This window comes from Clupea harengus, chromosome 15 (genome assembly GCF_900700415.2).
Source record: "Clupea harengus chromosome 15, Ch_v2.0.2, whole genome shotgun sequence".
In the NCBI taxonomy this organism is placed as follows: Eukaryota; Metazoa; Chordata; class Actinopteri; order Clupeiformes; family Clupeidae; genus Clupea; species Clupea harengus.
The window spans coordinates 1,095,372-1,120,169 of record NC_045166.1 but is presented as its reverse complement, the minus strand read 5'-3'; the positions used below and the strand labels follow the sequence as shown (position 1 = coordinate 1,120,169).

The 24,798-nt window shown below is 45.0% G+C and overlaps 1 protein-coding gene across 1 annotated transcript; it reads left to right on the top strand.

Annotated features, from left to right (window-relative positions):
* Positions 1–7,338: 7,338 nt before the first annotated feature.
* Positions 7,339–24,634, top strand: LOC105897058 (serine/threonine-protein kinase D3). Its single transcript, XM_031582084.1, has 13 exons — positions 7,339–7,474; positions 12,159–12,290; positions 13,928–14,085; positions 16,106–16,298; positions 17,683–17,760; positions 18,526–18,712; positions 18,964–19,087; positions 19,858–19,935; positions 21,439–21,715; positions 23,354–23,406; positions 23,684–23,756; positions 24,069–24,175; positions 24,452–24,634. Exons 1-13 carry the CDS (start codon positions 7,360–7,362, stop codon positions 24,632–24,634), a joined length of 1,758 nt encoding a protein of 585 aa, XP_031437944.1. The 5' UTR covers positions 7,339–7,359.
* The last annotated feature ends 164 nt before the right edge of the window (positions 24,635–24,798 follow it).

Here is a 24,798-nt window from a genome sequence, read left to right as displayed (position 1 = left end):
TGATTTATTTTATCGGCACTTAAAGGCTTTGTTTTTGAAACTGTCATGTTTTGAAGCATGTTTTGTGCACATTTGGTGTTAGGCTATAAACCAAAGCACACATTGTTATTGCATAGGCTATCATATGACATTTGAGCTTTGGAATTCTACATGTGAGCTGCCATTGCTTCATTGGCGTTACCTAGTCTTAGTTTTTTACCTAACTGGGATAACCAAATAAGAACCTTTTTAAGTCAGGTTATCTACATTTTAAGCAGGTTAATCAGGCGTTCTTTCTTAACTTCAGGGGAATCGTGTCATCGTGTAACAACCATCAGGTTGATTGTAATTTGGATCTCCATCTATTGTGCCTTGTTACCCTTCCTTACTTCTTTGGCTAAGAAACCAACCCTCTGGAGCCAGCTAGCTGAACGCGTGTGTGTGTGTCCTAGTCTGTGTGTGTGTGTGTGTGTGTGTGTGTGTGTGTGTGTGTGTGTGTGTGTGTGTGTGTGTGTGTGTGGTGTTCAGTTTCAGACTGCCTGTGACCTGTTCTGTCTGTCTCTGCTGTGTTGACGTGCGCCCTGAGAGCTTCAGTGACTCGACTTTAGCCGTCTCCTGGCTAATGTGTCAGTAGGTTAGAATGAGGGCTTAAGCGTGGTGTACTTTTGCAGGTCAACCATTTGTGTGAAATGTGGTTTTGTATAGTTGCGTGTTAGGATTGCTCTAATGTCTTCATATAATACAGACAGTGACACCTGCACCGACACCTACAGCGAGACCTAGACACATGGACATAAAGATAACACACACACACAGATGCAAACACACACACACACATGCAAACACACACACACACACACACACACACACACACTCACACACACAGATGCAAACACACACACACACATGCAAACACACACACACACACACAGATGCAAACACACACACACACACACACTCACACACACATGCACATACACACACTCACTGGATACCTTAAAGCTTGAAGGCCACAGGAAAATTACCTAGTACCTAACAAACACACACATCTACTGTCTAGGGCCACATACAAATGAACAGACGGTTTGGGACGTATACACATACAGTACACATATCTGTAAATGCATTCTGTCTTGAAAACTCACTCACATTCACACACACAAGCACACACACACACACACACGCACACACACACACTCACAAACACACAGATTCTTATGGCTCCCTTTTGTATTGTGGTCATCTGAAAGGAATGTGAAGTATGCAGTGCAGCTCCGTGGTCCTCCAGAGGTCACAGAGAGGTCACAGAGGAGGCCCGGATTAGCCCTGAGGTTGGACTAAACCAGCACCACCATCACCCCCAGTCTGCCCAGTATCTCCAGCACCAACGCTGGCCGCTGGCTACCATTCATTCACCCTGCTCATAGAAACACAATAAATGTTTGTATTGCTCAACCTTTTATATGGAGTTTCAGCCATTTTATTGTTCCAGTGTGTTCTCTGAACGAGGGCAAATTGAGCTCCGGGGTGGGGGTGGGGGGAACATACTGCTAAGCCTTTTCCTTATACACTCATTAATAGAGAACTTCAGGAATGCACGCCTAGCTGGCTTGTGTAGGTTCTAAGTGTAAAGACATGAAGTGTTTTGAGTCAGTTATTTGGATTCGCTTATCATGAAAATGTAATGACTCTATTCTGAGAGCTCTACAGTGAAGGAGACCTCTTGCAGGACCTTCCCTTGCTAGCATTGGGAGTCTAGAGAATGGGTTGCGTGCACCCTGCCTGCCTATTAAAGTTTTTTTAGTTTTTTTTACCATTTTTCATCATGCATGTTGTCGGAATGATGACAAATCCGACTATTGCACTGCACTTGCTCTCCAACAAGCACATAAAATGTCTTTGGCTTTGTGGTCAGCCAGAACTGTAAACAACCACATGGTCAAATCATTTTTATACCCTCCTAAGCTCCAAAGGGAATGTGAAAAATTCACTGGGGAAAAAAGTTTTCACGTTTATTCGCTCACAAGCTATAAAGTAAGTTATGTGTGCTTGGCTCGCCGCTTGAACTGATGTCATCGTCCAGGCCGAGGGAGATCTGCTAGGCTCCGCTCCCGACTACGGCCATAAGAAGTTTGATTGCCTCATTCAGGGGAGGATTTGATGCGATTGGCCTTGTAAAAACTCTCATCCATTCGGCCGGCCGGGCTCGCCGAAAATGTGTCACCTCGTAACTGCCCGGGAGAATCAAGGTGCTCACGACTCCGAGTGACTTTTGATATTACTGCTCCCATTGACCCGATAAGCAGAGCGTGTATCTGCGGTATAGCATTGACATGTTGGGGTTTGTGTGCGAGTAATGTGATTGAAAACAGTGCATGTACCGTATTCAAGTGAACAGCACGGATGAGGACGAGGCTGCAGCACTTGACTATATTTAGATATTCTCCAAGAATTATTGTTACTGATAGATTAGACGTCACTTTCTGGTCTCTCTTGTTGTGGCCTTGAGTTGTCTTAGACACCAAAAAACCAAAACACACCTCGGCCCTGGTGAGCAGGCACTGCTGCTGTTGATGACTGTGGAATGCTCTGCAGTCCTGGAAGGGATTGAGGATGACTGCACACAGACTTTGATTCACTGGTCTTAATTCTAGTGGCACAGTTTTGAGAGAAGGCCTTTGTTCAGTGTTATACTGATAGAAGAAGCAGGGGAAAGTGCCTTTGCAGTTCTCTGTGGTTCGGCGATCAGCATGTCTGTTTTTATTGAGCTTCTGAAAACTGTATGTTTTTCTCCAAAAAAATCAAGTCATTTGGACACTGTTTTGCCTCTCTGTGTATATATTTGAACTCTCTGTTCTAGAGTTTGAGGTTATTTGCAGTGTTGGGGAAGCCCATTTGAAAGCATAGCTTTGCAAGCTTACTGGGAGATGTTGGACTACAGCAAAGCTGCCCTTAGTTTGGCTAACTAAAGCTACTTAGAAAAAGTTTACTTTGTAAAAAGAACGATCAAATTGACAGTGTATATGTGATACGAAATTATGGCAAAATATAATACAAGAAAGTCACATGCAAAAAAAAATGCCACTCAATTGAATTTATTGCAATAAGTGCCTGCTTGTTCAGATGCCATATATTAACCAAAAACAATTCCCCACCTCAAAGTTGTAACTTAATAAATAATTCCCCCATGGTTCTAATATGTGGGATTTCATCAACTTATTGATTCATCTTCCACCATAAAACATGGAGGTGGGAATCCCTGGTTGATTTGACACAAATGAAAAAAATGTAGGATTTTTCAGTGAAGCAAGTCAGTGTCTGCTGAAGTGCTTATCTGACTGCTCCTTTAATGCCCTGTAGCTGAGTACTCCCCAACACTGGTTATATGATAGAGTCTCACCCATTCCCCTTTAATGCCCTGTAGCTGAGTACTCCCCAACACTGGTTATATGATAGAGTCTCACCCATTCCCCTTTAATGCCCTGTAGCTGAGTACTCCCCAACACTGGTTATATGATAGAGTCTCACCCATTCCCCTTTAATGCCCTGTAGCTGAGTACTCCCCAACACTGGTTATATGATAGAGTCTCACCCATTCCCCTTTAATGCCCTGTAGTTGAGTACTCCCCAACACTGGTTATATGATAGAGTCTCACCCATTCCCCTTTAATGCCCTGTAGCTGAGTACTCCCCAACACTGGTTATATGATAGAGTCTCACCCATTCCCCTTTAATGCCCTGTAGCTGAGTACTCCCCAACACTGGTTATATGATAGAGTCTCACCCATTCCCCTTTAATGACCTGTAGTTGAGTACTCCCCAACACTGGTTATATGATAGAGTCTCACCCATTCCCCTTTAATGACCTGTAGTTGAGTACTCCCCAACACTGGTTATATGATAGAGTCTCACTCATTTCCCCTTTAATGACCTGCCCACTCTAGTCGCCCACTCTATAATGATGTCACTGGACGTAATAGTGACTCTGTTGTACCAGCCAGCTCTGAAAAGAGGTGACAGACCCGGTGTGGTGCCATGGCAACACACCAAACAACTGTTTGGCCTTTCCCTATTTCCTGTGTTTTCTCCCTCTCTGCCTACTCAGGCCCTTGTGTGTGCTGGCGGGGGTCAGGCCTATGAGTGGGCATAAATTGGGCTTAATTGGCTCACGCTGAGCTGCAAAGACTGGAGCCAGCATGGGACTCATCAGGCCAGCCAAACACACTCCCCTCACACACACTCCCCTCACACACACTCCCCTCACAGGTTCTTGTGTCGGCTCAGGCGTGTTCACAGCAGTAACCTTGGTTTTTTTTGTGGCCTCTTCTAGCTCCAGTTTTATTGTGAACCCCGTACAGCTTTGCTGGTGCACACTCTGCATGACTGGGTTGGTGTTTCCCTGCTCAGGTGCAACTCACAGATGTTCATTTGCAAAGTGAAAGATTGAAAGAGTCGGAGTCAACCAGAGAGAGAGAAAGAGAGAAATAGAGAGAGAAATGCAGAAAAAGTGATGCCGACAGAGACAGAACAGGCAAAGAGAGGAGGCTTTAAAGTTGTTGTTTTTTTTCTGTTTTCTGCCCTCGTTTTTCCGAGCAGAAACAGCCAATGTTGGTGGCGCCCTATGAGATTAGAGGTGGACGCAGATAAAGACCATAGATTGATTTATATAAGTGGTGTTCCATCCTCTGGATCCTCCATCCTATGGCCTTCGGCTGGAATCAGTGGGGGATAGAGTATAGGATTCACACTTCAGTAATCTGATATCTGTCTGATCTGCCACACAGACTAGGCCCCTAAACCAATCTGAGATTAGGACATAGTGAGCGCTCGCAGTACACTACTCTCAGCCACCTGTCTGTGTCTATTGAGTGATGGACTGTTCTCCCCACAGAACATCATCTGTAGCATTTAAGGTTGTACAAATCAGATGAGAACAACTCCTCCCACCAGTCAGAGACACCTGTGTGTTGTCTGTCTGTGTGTTGGATTACAACTGTTTGATCGGCAGCTGAAAAGGACATTTGATTTGTGGATTGAAGGGCAAATGAGAAAAGTAAACACATTCACAGTGGTAATTCCCCAGCAGCCTCCATTTCCATTTAATCTGTAGATGTGAAGTCTTGTGGTCAGGTCAGGCAGGTTACTTCCTCAGGTATTGTCCTCTGATAAGGGAGAGAGTCGGTCACTGTCAGGAAACCCACGCCACTTCCTTCTGTTTCCGCTGCTATTGTGGGACCATTTGCATGTGGAAGGGCCTTTGGGTGAACAGCGATTTAAATGTGTGTGTGTCTGTGTGTGTGTGTGTGTGTGTGTGTGTGTGTGTGTGTGTGTGTGTGTGTGTGTGTGTGTGTGTGTGTGTGTGTGTGTGTGTGTGTGTGACTGTGTGTGCATGTCAGGCCAAAGTTGGAGATAAATCAGTTCAGGTTGCTCTTGCCTCATGTCATTTTCCTAAGCACTTGTTTGAACGACTGAGGTTGGAATAAACCGTTTGTTACTGCGTATTGGTGCCATTTGGGGTTTGTTTTGAGGGAAATGTAATGTGTTATTTAAGGGTGAATACTGTTTTGACAGTTCCACTGTTTATAGTTGTATTGTTTTGACCAAATTGCAGTTCCAAAGAGAAGGGGCATACCACAGCATGTCTGCAGTGGTCTGAATTGTTCCATTTGAAGGAACTCATTGTCCTGTTGTAGCGTAAGGTCTGTCTGGGAGGCTGAGTGCTTTGTGTCTGTTGTTTAGGCTGCAATTGCTATTAAGTGAGACAATCACCACTGTCTGTTTTTTGATGTTATGCCATTGGTCTCATTGATTTGAAGCACAGACAAAAAGCTATTCTGGGGATTACGAACCTTTTCCATTAATGTTTATGTTCACGTTTGCCCGAGAATGTGTAAAGATACCATTTCGCACAGGATTCAATTAGTCTACATTTAGCTTACTCTTCGATCATTTCAGTTTAATCTCCTCATTCTAGATGTAGGCTATTTACAACAAAATCCTACGGCTCCAAGCTTATAACCAAGGCTGTCACTGCTCAGTGCGGTGTTGGTGAGGTTTCGAGAAAGTAAAAATACACTCTTTACATTAGCCACAGAGGAAAAGCCCACTAAACATGCCATCTGTCTGCAGTCTTGGTACAAACATGATGTTGTACTTGATACATTTACATTTAGTCATTTAGCAGACGCTTTTGTCCAAAGCGACGTACAAGGGAGAGAGCAGTCAAGCTACGAGCAATAGAGACCTAGTGTAACAATAAATACTAATAGCTCATAGCTCAACACACCGTGTTTCTTTTTAGGTGTATCAATTCTAGATAGCTAATAAATGGGACACAGACTAGCTAACACTTTCTGAATATTGCATCTAGTCATTCATGTGAACTCACATTCTCCTAGTTCTGCTTCCAGTTCTAGTTCTGGTTCTGGGTCTGGGTCTAGGTCTGGGTATAGTATGTGTCAGTTAATAGCGTAGCTCCTACTCAGGGCGACTTCATGTTGTGATAAGCATGGTGTGATGTCTGTGGGAATGTTTTGCATCCTTGTGCTTGTTTAAGGTATTAGGCAAAATAATGTGCAGGAAAAGAAAACATTTTGTGAAAGATTTTTTGGTGTGGCATCTGTGTATGAGTCTGCCTATATCCTAGCCTGTCCCACGGTATAAGGCATTTGTCTTCCATTCTGGAGTATTTGTTGTAGTATGTGAAGATACAGATGCTATATACTCATACTCATATGTATGTTTTTGAATGCTCAGCAAATGCATGCATACATTTTCATTTGTGCGGAGTTGTGTGGCATACAAGCAGGTATGTTTTGCATGAGAGCCCTATAAACTCACACAAAGTTTGGTTTCGCCGTGTCAGGGTGTGAGGAGCCACTGGTCAGCATGACTGTTGTAGTGGAGAGGCATGTGTTGTAGTGGAGCGGCATGTGTCTGCTTGCCTGCTGGCCTGTAACCTTGTCCGGTGGACTGGTGACTGTGCCCCAGGCATTATTCATGAGCGGGGAGATTAGCCACGGCCACAGCACATCTAATGAGCGTCCGGCCAGTTTCCGCCTCGCTGCCTGCCCCATGTCTTAGATTTCCTGCTCGTCTCGTCTCTGTCACCGGGACGAGGACAGAACTTACACTGACTCCATGAAGCTGGAGTTTCTCAAAGGTTCCGTCTGAGTGTCAGTGTACGGAATAATGCATTGTTGAAACATGGGTTAAGATATCATTACTTAGTTCTTGTAAAAAGAACCTTAAATCCACCACTTTCAACAAACCACGGGTCTATGGTCAAACCCATTTCACGGCCCATGTACATGTATTGTAACCATTGATCTCTTACTTTTCTTCTTTCCTCTCAAGTTTCCAGAATGTGGGTTCTTCGGCATGTACGACAAGATCCTGCTCTTCCGCCATGACCTCAACTCTGACAACATCCTGCAGAGGTTGGCCTCGGCGGAAGACATCCATGAGGGGGACCTGATTGAGGTTGTTCTATCCGGTGAGTGCTAAGATACACACGCAACACGTTCAGCACACACCTCCTCACCTTTGTTCAGGTGACTAAGCTAGTTGTCATGGTTTTTAACTGGCATGCTAGTGTGTTTACCTCCTGTTTGTAATACTGTTTTATGTTTCAATTACGGTCATAATTTGGTAGAAATATGCAGGGATCTCAATTCAATTCAATTCAATTCAATTCAATTCAATTCAATTCAATTTTCAATTTTATTTATATAGCGCCAAAACAATACAATTGTCTTGTGGTGCTTTATGTCGTGTACAATGTTGAATCAATTTCCTCTCTATTGAATGTAGAAGTGTCTGAAATATCTTAAATTTCAAATTTATATTTCAGACGCCTGAATCACGTCATGTGAACACACTTTTGCAAGTTGATAATGAATCTTAGGTTATTTATGGTACATATTCTGGCATTTAAGCTCACTGATGGTTGGCTGAAAAGATGCCTCTTGTGTCCTTAAGTCTTATGTCCACACTCAGAGGAAGTTTACGGTCACATTCAGAATGCTTGGGAAAGAAGTTGGAAGGCCAGTGCCTTTGTCATGGTGGGGGTTTGAAAGAATTTAAATATGACATCCAGGGAAGGCCTGGCCTGGTTTAAACAAACTAAAAAAGTCAATTTTCCCTCCATATCTGATACCCAGAAGTGGGCAAGTTTGTCCTTGAATCAATTGCAGGTTGTCCTTGAATCAGTTCTCCCGAATGAAAGCCTACTTCCCTGTTTTACCCATCACTGTCAGTGTCTCTTTGTCCCTTTTCTCCCTCCTTCCCATAGAGAAGCTCAAGTAGGTGTAGGTGGAACAGTTTAGCTTAGACAGTGAAAGCTCAACAAATCCAGCTATGTGTTTGCTTGAAATTATTTCAAATATTTCTGAAAATATTTGCAGGTTTCAAACACCTCCAGGCTCAACTATTGTGTCGATTAGCAGATCCAATTGGTTTAGCCAGAATAGCACAGAGAATGTTTTCAGTTTCATCTCTGTTCCATGTTCCGTATCCATCTCTCATCCTGTCTGTCTGTCTGTCTGTCTGTCTGTCTGTCTGTCTGTCTGTCTGCCTGCCTGCTTGTCCGACTCCTGGCCTCCCAGGATACGTATGCTCAGTAGGTTAAAGCATATTTAGAACATCTTTACATCTATTTGTCATCTTTAAAATAAATGATATGCTTTTAACCTGTGCTTTCAGTTGAAGATTTTTTCGAACAGTTATGTGATATTCACACATTTAACAGTAAATATCATCATTACACCTTGGGTTTATAACAATGCTTTAATTTAGAAAATGGAGCCTTTGCATATATATACACACTTATCGTTACAATTATAGTTGAATAAGTGGAATCAATGTGTAGCACAATTTTAAAGCATTATATATCAGTAGAATGTCTGGAGTGCGCCTTTAACCAACCACAGCTAGGTGAGCAAGACCAGAGCAAGGTCACGTGTGTGATCAATGCTACAAGAGGCGGCACCTGGCCACTAACTCACCACTAGATCCCCCTGTGAACTAACCACTGGGTCCCCCTGTGAAGGGCCTTCTGTGTTTGGTGGGGTTAGCTCCGGCCTGCCCTGTGTGTGATGTGGTTGGATGTAGATGAGTTTCGGTAGGGTAGACGACCAGACTCTGACCCAGGCTGCTATTGCAGCATGGAAGTTAGCATTCAGCGCACACACACATACGCTCACACACACGTGCTCACACACACACACAGAGATGCACACACAGATACAACAGACACAAAGACACAAAAACGTACGCACACACTTGCATGCAAGCACAAACACCCTCTCTCTCTCTCTCTCTTTCTTTCTCTCTCTCTCTCTCTCTCTCTCTCTCTCTCTCTCTCTCTCTCTCTAACACACCCACCCACACACACACACACACACACCATTTCTCAACCTCACTCTGGTGTCTCACCACTTCCTTTCTCGCTGCACGGCACTCTCTGTCACTCTCTGTCACTCTGAGAACGCTGTCGCTCTGTGCAGGCCGGTTCCTGCGACGGAAGCCCAGTTTCCCTGTCAGCTCTCATGAGTAAGAGCCCTGCTGTGAAAAAGCCTCCTGTTTCCAGAGGTAGATTCTCTCTCGGTCCTCATTCACGTAGAACCAAATATCATCCGACGTAAGGACCTGTTGTAGCTAGGGTGGTCGGCAGACTCGTGAGCGAAGACTGAGAAAAGAGAGAAGGCTGCGAGCCCTACACATAAATAAACTTGGTCAGGGTTACCATAGAAACACAAACTGTCTGTCACTTCTAGAAAGAAATAACTCCCCCCCCCCACATGAAGTGTGTCAGTCAGTCAGTCAGTCTGTCAGTCTGTCAGTCATCATCTGTCATTGAAACAGACAGGGAGACAGCGTGTCAGGCCTGCGGTGCTCCCATCTCGCCCTCTCCTTTCCTTCTGACATCTCACTCCTTTGTCTCAGGCCCTGGTTTGGGCTCGGGGCCTGGAGCTGAAGGCTTGCCAGAGCTGCTCTCTGTGGGAGGTGGCGAGAGATTTGTCTTGGCAGCGCGCTCAAAGGGCACTGCTAATCATTTCTACACTTTAGCTGAGCTCACTGATGGATGATGTTGGCGTGACACATTTGTGTGTGTGTGTGTGTGTGTTTTTTTTTTTGTTGTTGTTGTTTAAAAAAAAAAAACGTTATTTCTTTTTTTTCGGCGCACTCACAGAGGCTGCTTTCCACCGATTGTGACAGCTTCACACTCGTGTGTGTGTGTGTGTGTGTGTGTGTGTGTGTGTGCGTGAGTATCACAAGCATTCCTGATGGAGCCGTGTAATTGAGGGCATGATTTAGATGTTTAGTGTTAATGCAGTGGCTGGGCTCAGCATTGCATTCATCACTGGTGTTGTAAGCTGCTAACTGATGTCTTTTCAAAGGAATGCGCAGATCATATTCACATTACCACCATAGCTCATTATCTGTTTCTCAACGTTATTTGCTTCAAATGACTCCTGTGGTGTTTATGGGTTCGGGCCTGCTTTGATACGGCAGTTCAACACGTCTAACGTTTTCTCTATGCTTTGTTCCGAGTTCTTATGGGAAATTGAAAAATCCCCTTTTCCTGCGAATCTACTCCAGATTGTTTGCTCTTTGGGAATGCGGTTGCCATGGCGCTGTTTTTCATTACTACGACGCCGTTCCAAAGACAGCCTTCATGTCTGCCCATTGATAAGAGCTTGTCAAACTGGTTTTGAGCCCAGCTGTATGAAGGAGAATATCTGAAGAAAGGTGAAACGGTAGTGGTGAATAAAAAGAGAGAGGGGGGGGGGGGGGGGGGGTACAGTATATACACAAGGAAAAGATTGACCTTCTGAGAGCTTGATCAATTGGTTCATTGAATGATTGAACACATTGGAAAGTCAAGAGATATTCAAAGGGAGAATGTCAGGGAGGCAGAGAGAGTGAGAGTAATGGTAGCCACAGTAAACAGATACTGAGAGCACACAAGAATGGTTGACAGAATGCCAAGCCAAAAGAGGAATAGAGGACTTTGTTACTGGCTCTCACAAGTGGTGTTAGTCATCACTGCATTTACCTTAGATATCAACTCCATTGCCAATTGCTAGAAGGTTGATATTAAATATAATAGCCTATTGGCTAATACTAATAATGATGTGATGTTGGTGAAGTATGCTCCACACAAACGGACCAGCTGCATGTAACACAGTGGTTTCCAAGGTGTGGGAGGAGACTGAGCAGGATGGTAAGTGCTCTTACAGCATAGTAGCCTTTACAGCCTATATGGTGATGCGTTTACAGCCTACTTTGCATTCTGTATGTTAGAAGGGCTAGATAGCCTAATTATTAATACAATGGACATGCGCCGTACATGAACTGATCCAAAGAATGAAATAATACATAGCCAATCATGAAACTGTATTTGATCCGGCCAAATTTGATCCATCCAGAGGAGCTCTGATGAAATAAATAGAAAAAAAAATGTTTAATGAAAATGTTTAATGAATATATGTGTATATATGTAGTATAATGTATAAACAATGTTTAAGAAATGCTATTCAACAGCTGAGATGTTTAGGCTTGTTTAGGTCTTTCACGGTAGTTTTGTGGGAGTGCAATGGCTTTTTTTTTTCTCATTGTCAAATGGGGGCCCGCCATGAAAAGTTTCTGAACCAATAATTGAACACACAATGAACAGATTTACATACCAGGCTAAACCATTAAGACTTCATCTGGTTTGACATCAGTAATAGTCTAATTTGGATTTGAGAAATTATCAGAGCTTCGTCGTATAATGGGGTTAGCCTGACCTCGCTAATGGGAGTTAAAGCACCCAACATGTCCTCGTTTGATGTACCATGTGGGCTGCATTAAAACGCCTATAAGTAGATTCAATTTTTTTAAGGTGCACTTACCTCTGCTTAGCTTAGTCGTATTGAGTACAATGTGGTTATATTGGAGGTTGGCGAGTATTATATTCATTTGTATGGTATGTCGTTGTTTGTATTGCTTTGAACAGTTTGAACAGAATTGGTGCTTCTGAAATGTGCTTCCCTACCAACATATAAAGTGTATTTTGATCACACTCCTTCATTGTCAGGACCAGCAATGTATTGGCAAAGTCCAGTTGAGTTGTCAAGCCTTCTGTTTTAACTGTCTGTCTGTCTGTCTGTCTGTCTTGTGTTTCCAATGTCCAGCGCTCGCCACGGTTGAGGACTTCCAGATCCGTCCGCACACGCTGTACGTGCACTCCTACAAGGCGCCGGCCTTCTGTGACGACTGTGGGGAGATGCTGTGGGGTCTGGTGCGCCAGGGACTCAAATGCGAAGGTGGGTCTGCGAGCGCCACCGAGAAACACACACACACACACACACTGAAGAAACATCCATGTCCCCCATTCCACAGAATGTTCTGGAAACTGGAAATTGTTCGGGCTTGGTTTGAGAAGGCAAAGTATTAGGAGAGCAATACAGATAACACTGTGTTTCAAAATTGGCCCTTTGAATCCAAATGAGTTTCTGTTTTTATTTTATTTATATTTTAACTGACACTTTGACCGGCGCAGTGGGTTTCACAACATGCTAGCTCAGCTGCTCTGGAAGCTTTGATCCCCCTCATGGCAGAGTTCCCCTCATCCCTCCCCACTCTCAGATGCACCTTCCCTCCTCCCCCCACCCCCACCCCGCCCCACCCCACCCCACCCACGCCACCAAGGGCTGAGGCGTTAGGTGTTTACACAGAGTGACCCCTCCACCAGTGATCTGCGTCCGTGGGCCGCAAATCAAAGCCCTGGGTGGCTTCCTGCTTTTTGAAAGTGGAGCCCTTTCAAGTTTCCCCATCATAGGCGGGTGGTGGAGTCCTCTGTATTGATGCCAGGCAGAGAAATGTCAGATGGCTCGATGGCTGCTGCAGTACTGTGCCATTTGATTTGGCACAGATATATGAACTGAGATGGCCTGATGTATCTTAATTCTAGGTTCTGTTTGGGTGATTTATTTATTTTTTTGCGACGTTCCTACAATAAGAACTGCTCGGTTCTATGATATTAAATTTGTGTTCAATGCAGTTGAATTGAGTGAAAAGCATCTAGTATATGCTGAGATGTTGGGCTCTAATTTCATTGACGGGCACCTAGTAAAACAATGAGGAACAAGTCTGTCATTGTGTATGAACTAAAGCTATCGTGTGTCGCGTGGGAGCGTTGCGCTGACCCACCCATGTTTGAGCTTAAGATCTTGCTCTTGGTATTAAATTGGCAAAATGATGTTGCTGAAGTTATTAAATTAGTGTTAATTCATGTGTGGTGGACTCTGCTCCGTTGCTTTGCTCGCTGCCCATCGATGAGATTAGGGCCCGTATAGTTCTCTCGTCATATATAGTCATGGAGAAGCCTGATCCCTTCTCTGTGTGTGTCTGAGTGCTGAGTTACGGATGGCATGTGGAGTGGAGTGCTGGTCCGGGGTGTTTACAGATGTTGAAATGAGTGCAGCGTGATCATGACGGCATTTCATAACTCATAGCCAGCGCATGAGATCACCCCCCGGCCCTTCTGACCCAATACACACCGCACATGTGACTTCACTAACTTGACATCACAGTGATTACCAAACACACCACCTCCAACGGACCACTAGTAGGTGCTAAAGAGTGACCGTCAGGAACTGCACAGGAACATACCAAAGGTGTCTGGAGATAGTGTAGTCCTTGGGAAAGTTCCACAACCAGCCTTTTGAAGAACTAATTGTTACCAAAGAACCTTTGTTGTCAAAGGTTCCTCAGCACTGTAAATGAGGTAAATTAGGAGCTGGTAGGCAGAGAACCCTTTTATATGTGGTTTATAATAAAGCACCATTAATGGTTCCTCTGAGAAGAGTGTGAGAACCCCTCGGGGTTGCGTAGCGGAGGCTGGATGAGGTAAGCGGCGGCTCCGGCTCCGGCATGACACACTGCTCGGCCTCCTCCACAGGGTGTGGACTCAACTACCACAAGCGCTGTGCCTTCAAGATCCCCAACAACTGCAGCGGGGTGCGCAAGCGACGCCTGTCCAATGTCTCCCTGCCCGGGTCTTCACTGTCCATCCCTCGTCCCGCTCCCATCGAGAGTGTCGTCGCCCCCCCAGAGGAGGTGAGTGCTGTTGTTTTAGCGACATTGTTTGCACTGTTTGAAGTGTGTGTCTGTCTGACTGTCTGTCTGTCTGTCTGTCTGTCTGTCTGTCTGTCTGTCTGTCTGTCTGTCTGTCTCTGTCTGTCTGTCTGTCTGTCTCTTTCTGTCTCACCTTCCCTTGTTCTTTCTTTGTGTAGGTTCTCTTCTTTCAGATTCAAAAACCGTCTGTCTCTCTCTTTCATTCTCTGTTGATCTGATAGACCCACCCAACGACACATCCACACACACACACACACACAGTTTTAAGAGATAGACATACCCAACCCCACACACACACACACACACACACACACACACACACACACACACACACACACACACACACACAGACAGACTTTTAACAGACAGACATACTGTACCCACTAATCACATAAGCATTCCAGCCTGAGGCAAATCAATGGTTTTTCCATTCAGTCAATGAAGTCATGAATGCGGCCGCCGCGCTGCCCTTGACCACACTTTTACACTGCCGTTCCGCCTCCACTGAAGTGGTCCTTTCCATCTCATCCTCTTTGTCTTGCTGCTGCTGAAAATGGCCTGCGCTTTTAATGAATCCTCCACAAGCATGTTAGTGGACTTTTAAAATGGCTATGAATGATATTCCAACAATGACAAGGGAGAATGTCTTTGCTGTCAGGGCCTCCTAAACTAAATGCCGTTAATGGAAGGCTCTCCACTGTGGCCTTCAGGGTTGGGTTTGGAAAAAGGGGCTCAAAAGCACAGAATGATAAAAAAAATAAACCTATCGTCCTGTTTTTGGCATGTAGATTGCATTTACCCTTTCGGAAGTGACCTGCAGTACCGGGAAGGTACACATTCTTTTTGATATACTAGTCAGTGCAGTATGTGTGCTGCCTGGGTGATTTAGATATGAAGTTGAGCCTGCGTGCCCTCTTCTGATATTGTCTGTTAGCATGAGGTATTGGGCATACTTAGTTATAACAGATCTACTGTGCCCTCAAAAAATATTCAGAAGTCGAGTCTGATAAGAAACCTAGTCGCCTTCATAGTTCTCCAACTGACAATACATGTGAGCTTCAGAGCACTGCGGTATACCAAGTGTTGGTATATACTGCAATAACAAGCATAGCAAGTTCGACTTCATTTATGTTACAGTTTATCATATTCATTTTGACTGATTTAAGGGAGGCCTGAAAATCTGTAAATGGGTAGAATCCAAGGTAGCACAGACAATATAGATATAGACTGAAGTGAATGTGTTTTTATGTCCTTTAAAGAAAACATTCCAGATCAACTATATCAGGCCTTACTTTTTATAGCCTGCCCTGGCCCTCACGTCCACCTACACAGTCAGGCAGAGAGTGCCTCTACCAGCTACACCAAGATCATCCCAGGGAGGCGCTGGCTGACCAAATGCCTACTTTCATCTCAGACCTTTTGGATGAAAGCATCTACTCAGTTGATGACTATGCATGTGAAATATGCTCCTTGTTTGTACTCGTATATTTATATATGTTGCTTTTATCCAGAGCTAGTCATACATTTTCAGCAGGTTGTGTGTGTGTCTAATTGATCCATACCCTTGGCGGTGCTGCGGGTCCCTTCCTCAATCAGTTGAGGTGCAGCTGAAGGTGCTGGTTATTGGTTGTGTGTTTGTTGGTCTGGTATAATGGGAACAGTCTAAGCAGTGTCATCTTTCTGTGCAATGCATCATTGTAGACTGGTAATTATTCTTCCAGCAAAACAGAGCATATGTAGCATATCCATTCTGATGACATTCTCTCTCTCTTTATCTCTCTTGTCCCATGCTAGATTAGATTCAGAGATGATATCAATCTCTCTCTCTCTCTTTCTCTCTCTTCCTTTGTGCTAACCGTCACATTGACTCTCCTCCCTTAGATTCAGAGGTGATATTATCAACCTTTCTCTCTCTCTTTCTCTCTCTCTCTCTCTCTCTCTCTCTCTCTCTCTCTCTTCCTTTGTGCTAACCGTCACTTTGACTCTCCTCCGCCTCCCTCAGCAACGCCCCCTGTTGGAGGCAGGGAAGCGCATCCCGTCCTGGAGCGGCCGGCCCATCTGGATGGACAAGCTGGTCCTGGGACGAGTGAAAGTGCCGCACACCTTCAACGTGCACACCTACACACGGCCCACCATTTGCCAGTACTGCAAGCGGCTGCTCAAGGGGCTCTTCCGCCAGGGCATGCAGTGCAAAGGTGAGCTGGCAGCGGAGCCCGAGAGTCACCTCACCGCTACCCTCTGTGGAGCCGTGACTCTCAGGGCAGAAATGTAGCACATGGACATTTTGGAATAATCCATATTTGATTAGATTTATTTATTTAAGCCTCGGAAAACACATTGAGGAATAAGACCCTCATTTACAATGGTGCCGAGGGTACAATGAAGATATAGTGGAAGTAGCCCAATGATCGTTTTGTAAATAAAGATCTTCCAATGACCATCCCCTTTTTCAGACAGGGCTGGCCAGCCAACCTTGTTATAAAGAGTACAGTGGGGTGTGCCATAGCGGTCTCCAGTGATAAAACGCAGAGCAGAATGGTATACAGCATCCAGGGATTTCAGTGTGCTTTGGGATGCATTCCCATAAATAACTAGCCAGGGTGCCAGCACGAATTTAGTCCCGCCCACAACATTTGAGGTCGGGAAGTTCGGTATGGCATTGCTCCGTTGGGGAGAAATGATGCCCGACCTGAAGCTGTTCAGACCAATCAAATTGTCAGGGCGGGCTTTATACGATGATGGACAGACGATCAACAGTAACGTAATCAGCCACGTCACCAAAGAGCGCTGGGTTTGAATTCGTTTTCAACAAACATGGCTGCCGCTGGAGAGCTGAGAGGTGTAGACAGATTCTGCCATCAAGTCTGTTTTAGAAGACATCGACAGCGCATTCATTTTGAAAGAGGAACAGAGAAACGCGATCAAGGCATTTGTCGATCGAAAAGATGTTTTTGCCGTCCTTCCTACGGGATTCGGTAAAAGTTTAATTTATCAGCTGGCCCGGTTCACATACTACGTTGCTCTGATTGGTTGTAGGTCTATCCAATTGAGCGAAGAGGCATTTTTTTTTCCTGGTTCGGTTGAAACCCGCCCCATAATCACAGCCCAATGGAGCAGTATCAGACTCATATTCTGACTAGAATTATGAGTATGACAACATCAGGCTAATAAATAACATCAGCATAATCTAAAACTGATATAAAAACAGACTCAATAATGCGTTTTCTGGCTAGGAAAGTGAAACAGCACCTATTTCTATAAAGAAAGCCCAATTTTGTTCTTAGCTTTTTTACCAGTTGATTCACATGTGGTTTAAAATCAAGCTTCTCATCAACCCAAATGCCTAGGTACTTATAGCTGGTGACCCTTTCCAGAGCGGTACCATTTCTAGAGCAGAGTTTTAAACTGTTAAAATCAGTGCTTCTAGCTTTAGTAAAAAGAATCCATTTTATGCTGTTACTTGGTGCTGCCAGGTCATTGATAGGTCAAGAAAACTTGTGGAATGTTGTGTATTTCCCTGTAGAACAACACACTCTCTCGCTTTAGTAAAGATACCGTGTTCTTGTGTTTTCTTTTCAGACTGTAAATTCAACTGCCACAAGCGATGCGCGTCCAAGGTGCCAAGAGACTGTCTTGGTGAAGTAGTCTTCAATGGAGGTGAGTTTGTCACAACGGGGCATTTTGTCCTAGGTGCGCACAAACAGTGAATCTTATGGGCACCTTGGTCATGATGTTTTACATATCTGTACCACCTCTGTCTAACCTCTAAACTCTTTCTATTGTTCTTCATCGTCTCTCTCTCTCCCTCTTCCTCTCCCTCTCTCTTTCTCTCCCTCTCCCTCCCCCCTCTCCCTCTCCCCCTCTCTCTCTCTCTCTCTCTCTCACTCTACCTCTCCTACTCCCTCTCTCTCTCTCACTCTCCCCCCTCTCTCTCTCTCCCTCTCTCACTCTCCCTCTCTCTCTCTCTCTCTCTCACTCTCACTCTCCCCCTCTCTCTCTCTCCCTCTCCCTCTCCCCCTCTCTCTCTCTCTCTCTCTCACTCTACCTCTCCTACTCCCTCTCTCTCACTCTCCCCCCTCTCTCCCTCTCTCTCTCTCCCTCTCCCCCTCTCTCTCTCTCCCTCTCCCTCCCCCCTCTCCCTCTCCCCCCCTCTCTCTCTCTCTCTCTCTCACTCTACCTCTCCTACTCCCTCTCTCTCACTCTCCCCCTCTCTCTCTCTCCCTCTCTCACTCTCCCCCTCTCTCTCTCTCCCTCTCCCTCCCCCCTCTCTCTCTCCCCCTCCCCCCCTCTCTCTCTCTCTCTCTCTCCCTCTCCTTCTCTCTCGCTCTCTCCTTCTCTCTCTCCCTCCCTCTCCTTCTCTCTCCCTCCCTCTCCCTCTCTCTCTCTCTCTCTCCCTCTCTCTCTCTCTCTCCCACCCACCAGAGCCTGCCAGCCCTGGCCCAGACTCCGAGGTGACTATGGAGGTGGACAGCAGCGACGTGAACAGCGAGGGCAGCCGAGGCATGGACGACGCTGAGGAGGTGTCCACTCCGGAGGACAAGATCTTCTTCATGGACTCTCCCTTCATGGACGGGGACAAGGATGACGGGGAGACCATCAAAACTATTAGGTAGCACACTCTGCCTTCGTTGTCTGTGTGTAACCTATATGTTAGAGAGTAGATACAGAGCTTGTAGATGCTTGATCATTTGCATGTCTTTTGTATGTTTGATGTATGGCAATCAAAACTCTCATGTTTTAACACAATAATTAACACAACCCACCATATTATATCAGATTCCACGTGATACGGATAACTGTCTTGAGATGTTTCTGATTCATTGTCTGTTTATAATATGTCTCCCCGTCCCCACTGTGCAGTCCATCCACCAGCACCAACATCCCGCTCATGCGCGTGGTGCAGTCCATCAAGCACACCAAGCGCCGCAGCTCCACCATGGTGCGGGAGGGCTGGATGGTGCACTACAACAGCAGAGACAACCTGGTGAGATCAGACGAACCTAGAACATCTTGCTTATGTCAACGTAATGTTTGTATGATTGTTTATTGGCCTTCTGGTCTACTGTAGGCAGCATCCCTGGGCCCCTATACTATAGAAGAGATAATGTATCCCCATCAGACTTTAAAAGGATTCAAAGGGTAACTAACTAAGTTACAACTATCACATGTAATTTTCATGCGGAGGACACTCACTGAATAACTGTCTTTAAGGAGGAAAGTGATATCAATAAAGAGATAGTCAGATCAATAAAAAGATGGTCAGATCAATAAAAAGATGGTCAGATCAATAAAAAGATGGTCACATCAATAAAGAGAATTCTTTCCACAACTCCTCAGCAGGTGAGGTGTGACTTCAACTCAGTACTTAAATGAAACAAGATGATGTGATGGGTGATGAATTGTGCTATGAAGTGGGAACTCATGTGAACTCAATGTTCTTCTTTCTAAAATAAAATTGAAGGACTATAGAAAGGTTAATGAATTGTACCCAAAACATCAGCACTACTCAACATTTATAATAGAAATGTAGGCTTATCTAATCATAAAAGGCCTCTCTGATTAAATTCAACATGTTTTCATGTTAATCCATTTTTTTGAAAGAAATGTTTAGAAATTGAATTGAATGAACACTTTTCATTCTCTCTGGATGAGAGCACTGACAGCACCTTTTCATGTAGGATTCCTGGGATCTCAATTTAGACTAAATACTTTGAGCCGTGTGTTGTGTAACGTTTTTGTATTCCATTCCTTCAGAGGAAGAGGCATTACTGGAGACTGGACAGCAAGTGTCTCACCCTCTTGCAGAATGAAAGCGGAGCCAAGTATTACAAGGTACCTAGTCCTTCAGTCTCATCACGCTCCATTTAAACTGACAGGAAAACTTTGCTAATGGAAACCCCTGGTGAAATGATATGCTGGTATTACAGTTACAGGGAAAGCCTTAAATTTTTAATCTTGTGATTTAGAGTTTTTTAGGGGGGTATCATATATTGAAAGGTGTCAGTCTTAGAAACATCAGTATTATTTTAGAACACATTTTAGATTTTAGATTTTGGACACTGTGAAGCAGTAGCAGGCAAGTCTCTTCAAATTATAGAGTATATGCATTACGCCCAAACCAAACGTTGATTTAGTGTTTTATTTACAGGTAAAAATACATGTACGAGGTGTTTTAAACGCCTCTCATAAGATTAGACTATGGGCTGTGAGGATTGCTTTTGTGTCTGCCACCTTCAGACAGGCAGGGCAATGGGTGGATGATTGGCTGGCTGGCTTCTCCATGTCTGTCTGTCTCTCTCTCTTTCTCTCTCTCTCTCTCTCTCTCTCTCTATTCACTCGTTTTTCTTTCTCTGTCTATTCTTCCCTGTCTGTGTTCTCTCTTTCATTTACTGTCTCCGTGTTATTTCATCCTTCATCTCTTCCTTCATGCTTCTGACCTGGCAGCCTTCTCTGAACTTTGAACTCTTCTCTGAAGTACCCAGAGAAAGAGAAGGGGGAAACAAAGACGCAGAACTGGGTCAGGAAGGGGGGATGGGGGGAGGGGGGGAGGTGGCGTTAGATGATTGAAGGTGTGCTTGAGGATTGAGGTCGGGGTGGGTTTCCCTCCGGCGCCCTTGGCTCGCTTCCAGCTCCGGGCCCAAGGCCAGCGTGGCCCGTGCCCAGATCACAGAGGCACGTCCTGCCTTCTAATCAGGCCGGTGCCTGCGTCTTGATGTGGCGCGCTCCGCTCCGCTCCTCTCCGCTCCGCTCGGCCCACTGAAACCACAGGCAGTCTGTCGGGGCCTGAGCCTGGGCCGGAGCCTGGGCCGGAGCCTGGAGGAGGAGGTTCCCTTCTGGAAGGATCCGCACGTCTGCCGCATCCGCCACTGCTGCTGGTGCAGATTCACCACCTCCGGACTGTGATTGGCTGGCCCTCTGTGCCTGCCCTCTGGGATAGGTCTTGTCTGTCTCACTTTTTTTTTTTTGTCTGCCCTCTCTCCTCCTTTTTCTCTTTCTTTTTTTCTTTCTTTTTTTTTCCCCTTCCTCACACTCTCTCCCTCCCTCTCCCTCCCTCTCGTGGGGCTCTTTAAAAGAAAGACGAGGTGGAATCTGTGAAGGCACTCAGTCCAATTCTGAGAAGCGTTTGTGAGCAACACCAAAGCCTGAGCTTGAGTAGTGTGCAGTGGGGTGAAATAGAGACACATTTAAAAGCATGTTTACAAGTTAAACGAGCAGGATCCGGGGATACAGGAGGGCCACGTAGAACAGGATACTTCAGCAGGATACTAGACATTGGAATCAGAGCCCTAACCCAGCCATCTGTCTGTCTGCCTCGGCACCTGACGTCCTCCACAGGAAATCCCGCTGTCGGAGATCCTTCAGGTGGATACGGCTCATGACTTCCGTAACCTCGCTCAGGGAGGCAACGCGCACTGCTTCGAGATCATCACCGACACCATGGTTTACTACGTGGGGGAGAACACCGGCGGCCACTACCACAACCCTGCGCTGGCGGCCTCCGGCGTTGGCCTGGAGGTGGCCCAAGGCTGGGAGAAGGCCATCCGCCAGGCCCTGATGCCCGTCACGCCCCAGCCCAGCGTCTGCACCGGCCCCGGACAGGGCAAGGACCACAGTAAGTGCTCAGAGTCGCAAGTTTGATTTGTGTTTGAGTGACAAAGGACTACTGGCAGGATTTGTCACTTAATCTTAATATGTGCCAGTTAGGACACTGTAGACTTTCATCAGTAATTAGATTTCATTAGTGATTTTTTTCTGAATTTTCCAAAAATCAGGGTCATTCTGGGACATGTGTAAGGTTCACCGGATATTTTGTGTGAAAGTGCTGTTTGAAAGCTTAACTGAAGGTATCTCGTCGCTCTGACACACCTGATTGAAATGTCCAGATAACATAAATGAGCGATGAGCGCATCCCGTCAGGTTCGCTGAGGTGGTGTCACCCTTCGGAGTCGTACTCTATAATCTGTGTGCTTTTCCCCTCCCACCCCCACAGTCATTGTCAGTCACAGTCATACATGCATTTATACCCACTGAAGGTGGTTGTATTTTTGTTGCCACCCAGATTTAAGGCTCTGCCCATCTTTCTTGAAAGAGCCTGGCGTTGTCATGGTCCTCTCTTTGAGGGCTTGTGTTAACATATGCTATTACCGGTATGGTGGAAAGATTGACTTAGATGGCTAGTCACATTGGAAAAAAAGGAGAACATTCAAACCACTGAGGTTTTGAGCAGATAAATGAACATGCCGTTCTCTGAAGGGTTCTTTTTATGTTGTCTCACTTCATCTGCAAACACATACTAAATGCCCATTTATCCATCAACAGTTACGCAATGAATTCAATTTCATGCTGAAAAGTCATTCCATAGAATCAGACCTTGATCATAGCTATGGAAATATGGCACAAAAGCAATATCAAATGTTTGACCTGAAAAGGGACATAGCTGGGCCAATCCATTAAGAGTAAATGGTGTAACAGACTTGATTCAGACTAGACTTGGCCTCTGAAGTTCTGTTCAACCTGTGAGCTTGAACATTTGAACATCTTGGTGGCAGATCGATGGTCAGCGTTATGGAAAAGAGCTCTGCCTGAGATGACCTGCATGTAGTGACCCATTTTAGGGACCAGACTGCTGGTATGGTCTGACCTTCACCTTTCTGCCAGCTACTCCAAATCAATTGTTCCCAGCGCGCTCTTCACAACCAGTGAACTGGAATGCTGGCTCTGTGTGGTCTGGAATGGAACCATATCTGATTAAATGGGCGATTAAGTTGTATTGTATTCTATAATAAATATGGCTGGGCAGACACCCATAAAAAATGCACAGCCTTTATGATCATAATGCGGTCAGAGCGCATTAGATGAGCTGATTATTCAGATGAATGCGCTGAAACATTTACAGCTGAGATTGTACATGTGCAGACAGTTGATTTATGATTATTCAGATGAATGTGCTGAAACATTTACAGCTGAGATTGTATATGTGCAGACAGTTGATTTATGATTATTCAGATGAATGTGCTGAAACATGTACAGCTGAGATTGTATACTATGTGCAGACAGTTGATTTAAGAACGGGGCACATAGCCATTGATCGTAAAAAATGGCAGCAAGTCATTTAGCTGAACAATTGGTGTACCGGTCATTTTGAAGTTGTTGCATTGCTATATATGGTTAGCTTTAAAGCTATACTAACACAAATGTGACTGTGTGACATAAACTCAGAACCCTTGTGTTGTTTTTATTGTTTTTACAGATGAGCTATGTGTCAATATATCAGTGACAAACTCCCAAATTCAGGAGAATGTGGTAAGAAAAAAAAAATGTAATACACTTCATTATTCAGTTGATTTCTTTTCACAAAATGAATGTAATGTTTACAATGCCAGATTATACTGGCTTAATTGTAAAATGATCATGAAATGGTACTTAAATGTCCATTGTATTTTAGTTAATCAACTTCTCAATTGTCTTTGTAGTGTCTGTACATGTACTTTAACCTCATCATCAGAGAATGAGGCTCCATTCTATATAGTTCTATTCAGTGGCCTAATTCACATACAAATATTTCTTTTGGCTGTTTTAGGATATCAGCTCAGTCTACCAGATCTTTGCCGACGAGGTCCTGGGTTCGGGGCAGTTTGGGATTGTATATGGCGGTAAGGAAAAAGCCTGCTCCTCCATTTCATAGTAGCGCCCATATGTGCGCCCAGCTTCCTTTCTTTATAGTGGCTTTGGAGTGTCGGGGGAGACTGCTTGTTTTTCTTCCTTTGCTATGCAAATAAACTTTTATTAGTCGGATAGAATTCCTTTTGTCAGTCTAGGTTTTGGGTTTTCGCGACAGCTCCCTCCAATGAACGGACGCTCCCCGTCTACTCCCAGAAACACACTACCAGTCACCTCTGTCAATTGAAACAACACACTGTCCGAGCAATCCTCTTCTCACACGGGCTTTTGTTTCAAACTCTCAGGGAAGCACAGGAAGACCGGAAAAGACGTCGCCATTAAAATCATCGACAAGATGAGATTCCCCACCAAGCAGGAGAGTCAGCTGAGAAACGAGGTGGCCATTTTGCAGGTATGACGGCAGTTGAAAGAATGCAATTCATTTCAAGCGTGCATTAGCCCTTTTAAAAAAACCTGGATGAAAGGAGCTAAGATTGGAGTGTGGTTAGGATGTCACGTAAAGCCGAGCCTGGTGAAGAATCGTTTGAATTAACCCTTTGATGAGCTCCGTTGTTGGGAACAGTAGGAGGCATCTGTCTGCCAGCTGTGTGGTGCCGTACAGTGACCTTACTTTGCATTCTCAAACTTTTTTTCCCCCTCTCTCTCTCGTGGCTGTGCTTCTCCTCAGAGCCTTCACCACCCCGGCATCGTCAACCTGGCGTGCATGTTTGAGACTCCGGAGCGGGTCTTCGTGGTCATGGAGAAGCTCCATGGCGACATGCTGGAGATGATCTTGTCCAGTGAGAAGAGTCGTCTCCCTGAGCGCCTCACCAAGTTCCTCTGCACCCAGGTAGAATGTGCTCCACTGTGACGGCCCTTTCAAAAGGGCTTAGTACCCATTCAGGGATACATTTCCATTACTTTCAAACAATGTCTGCTTCCCTAACATTTAGCCTTCACTGGTTATCCTTTTTGGGGTAATGAGCATTATAATGATCAATAATTGATTACAATTTTTCTGAAAGTTCTGAAAGC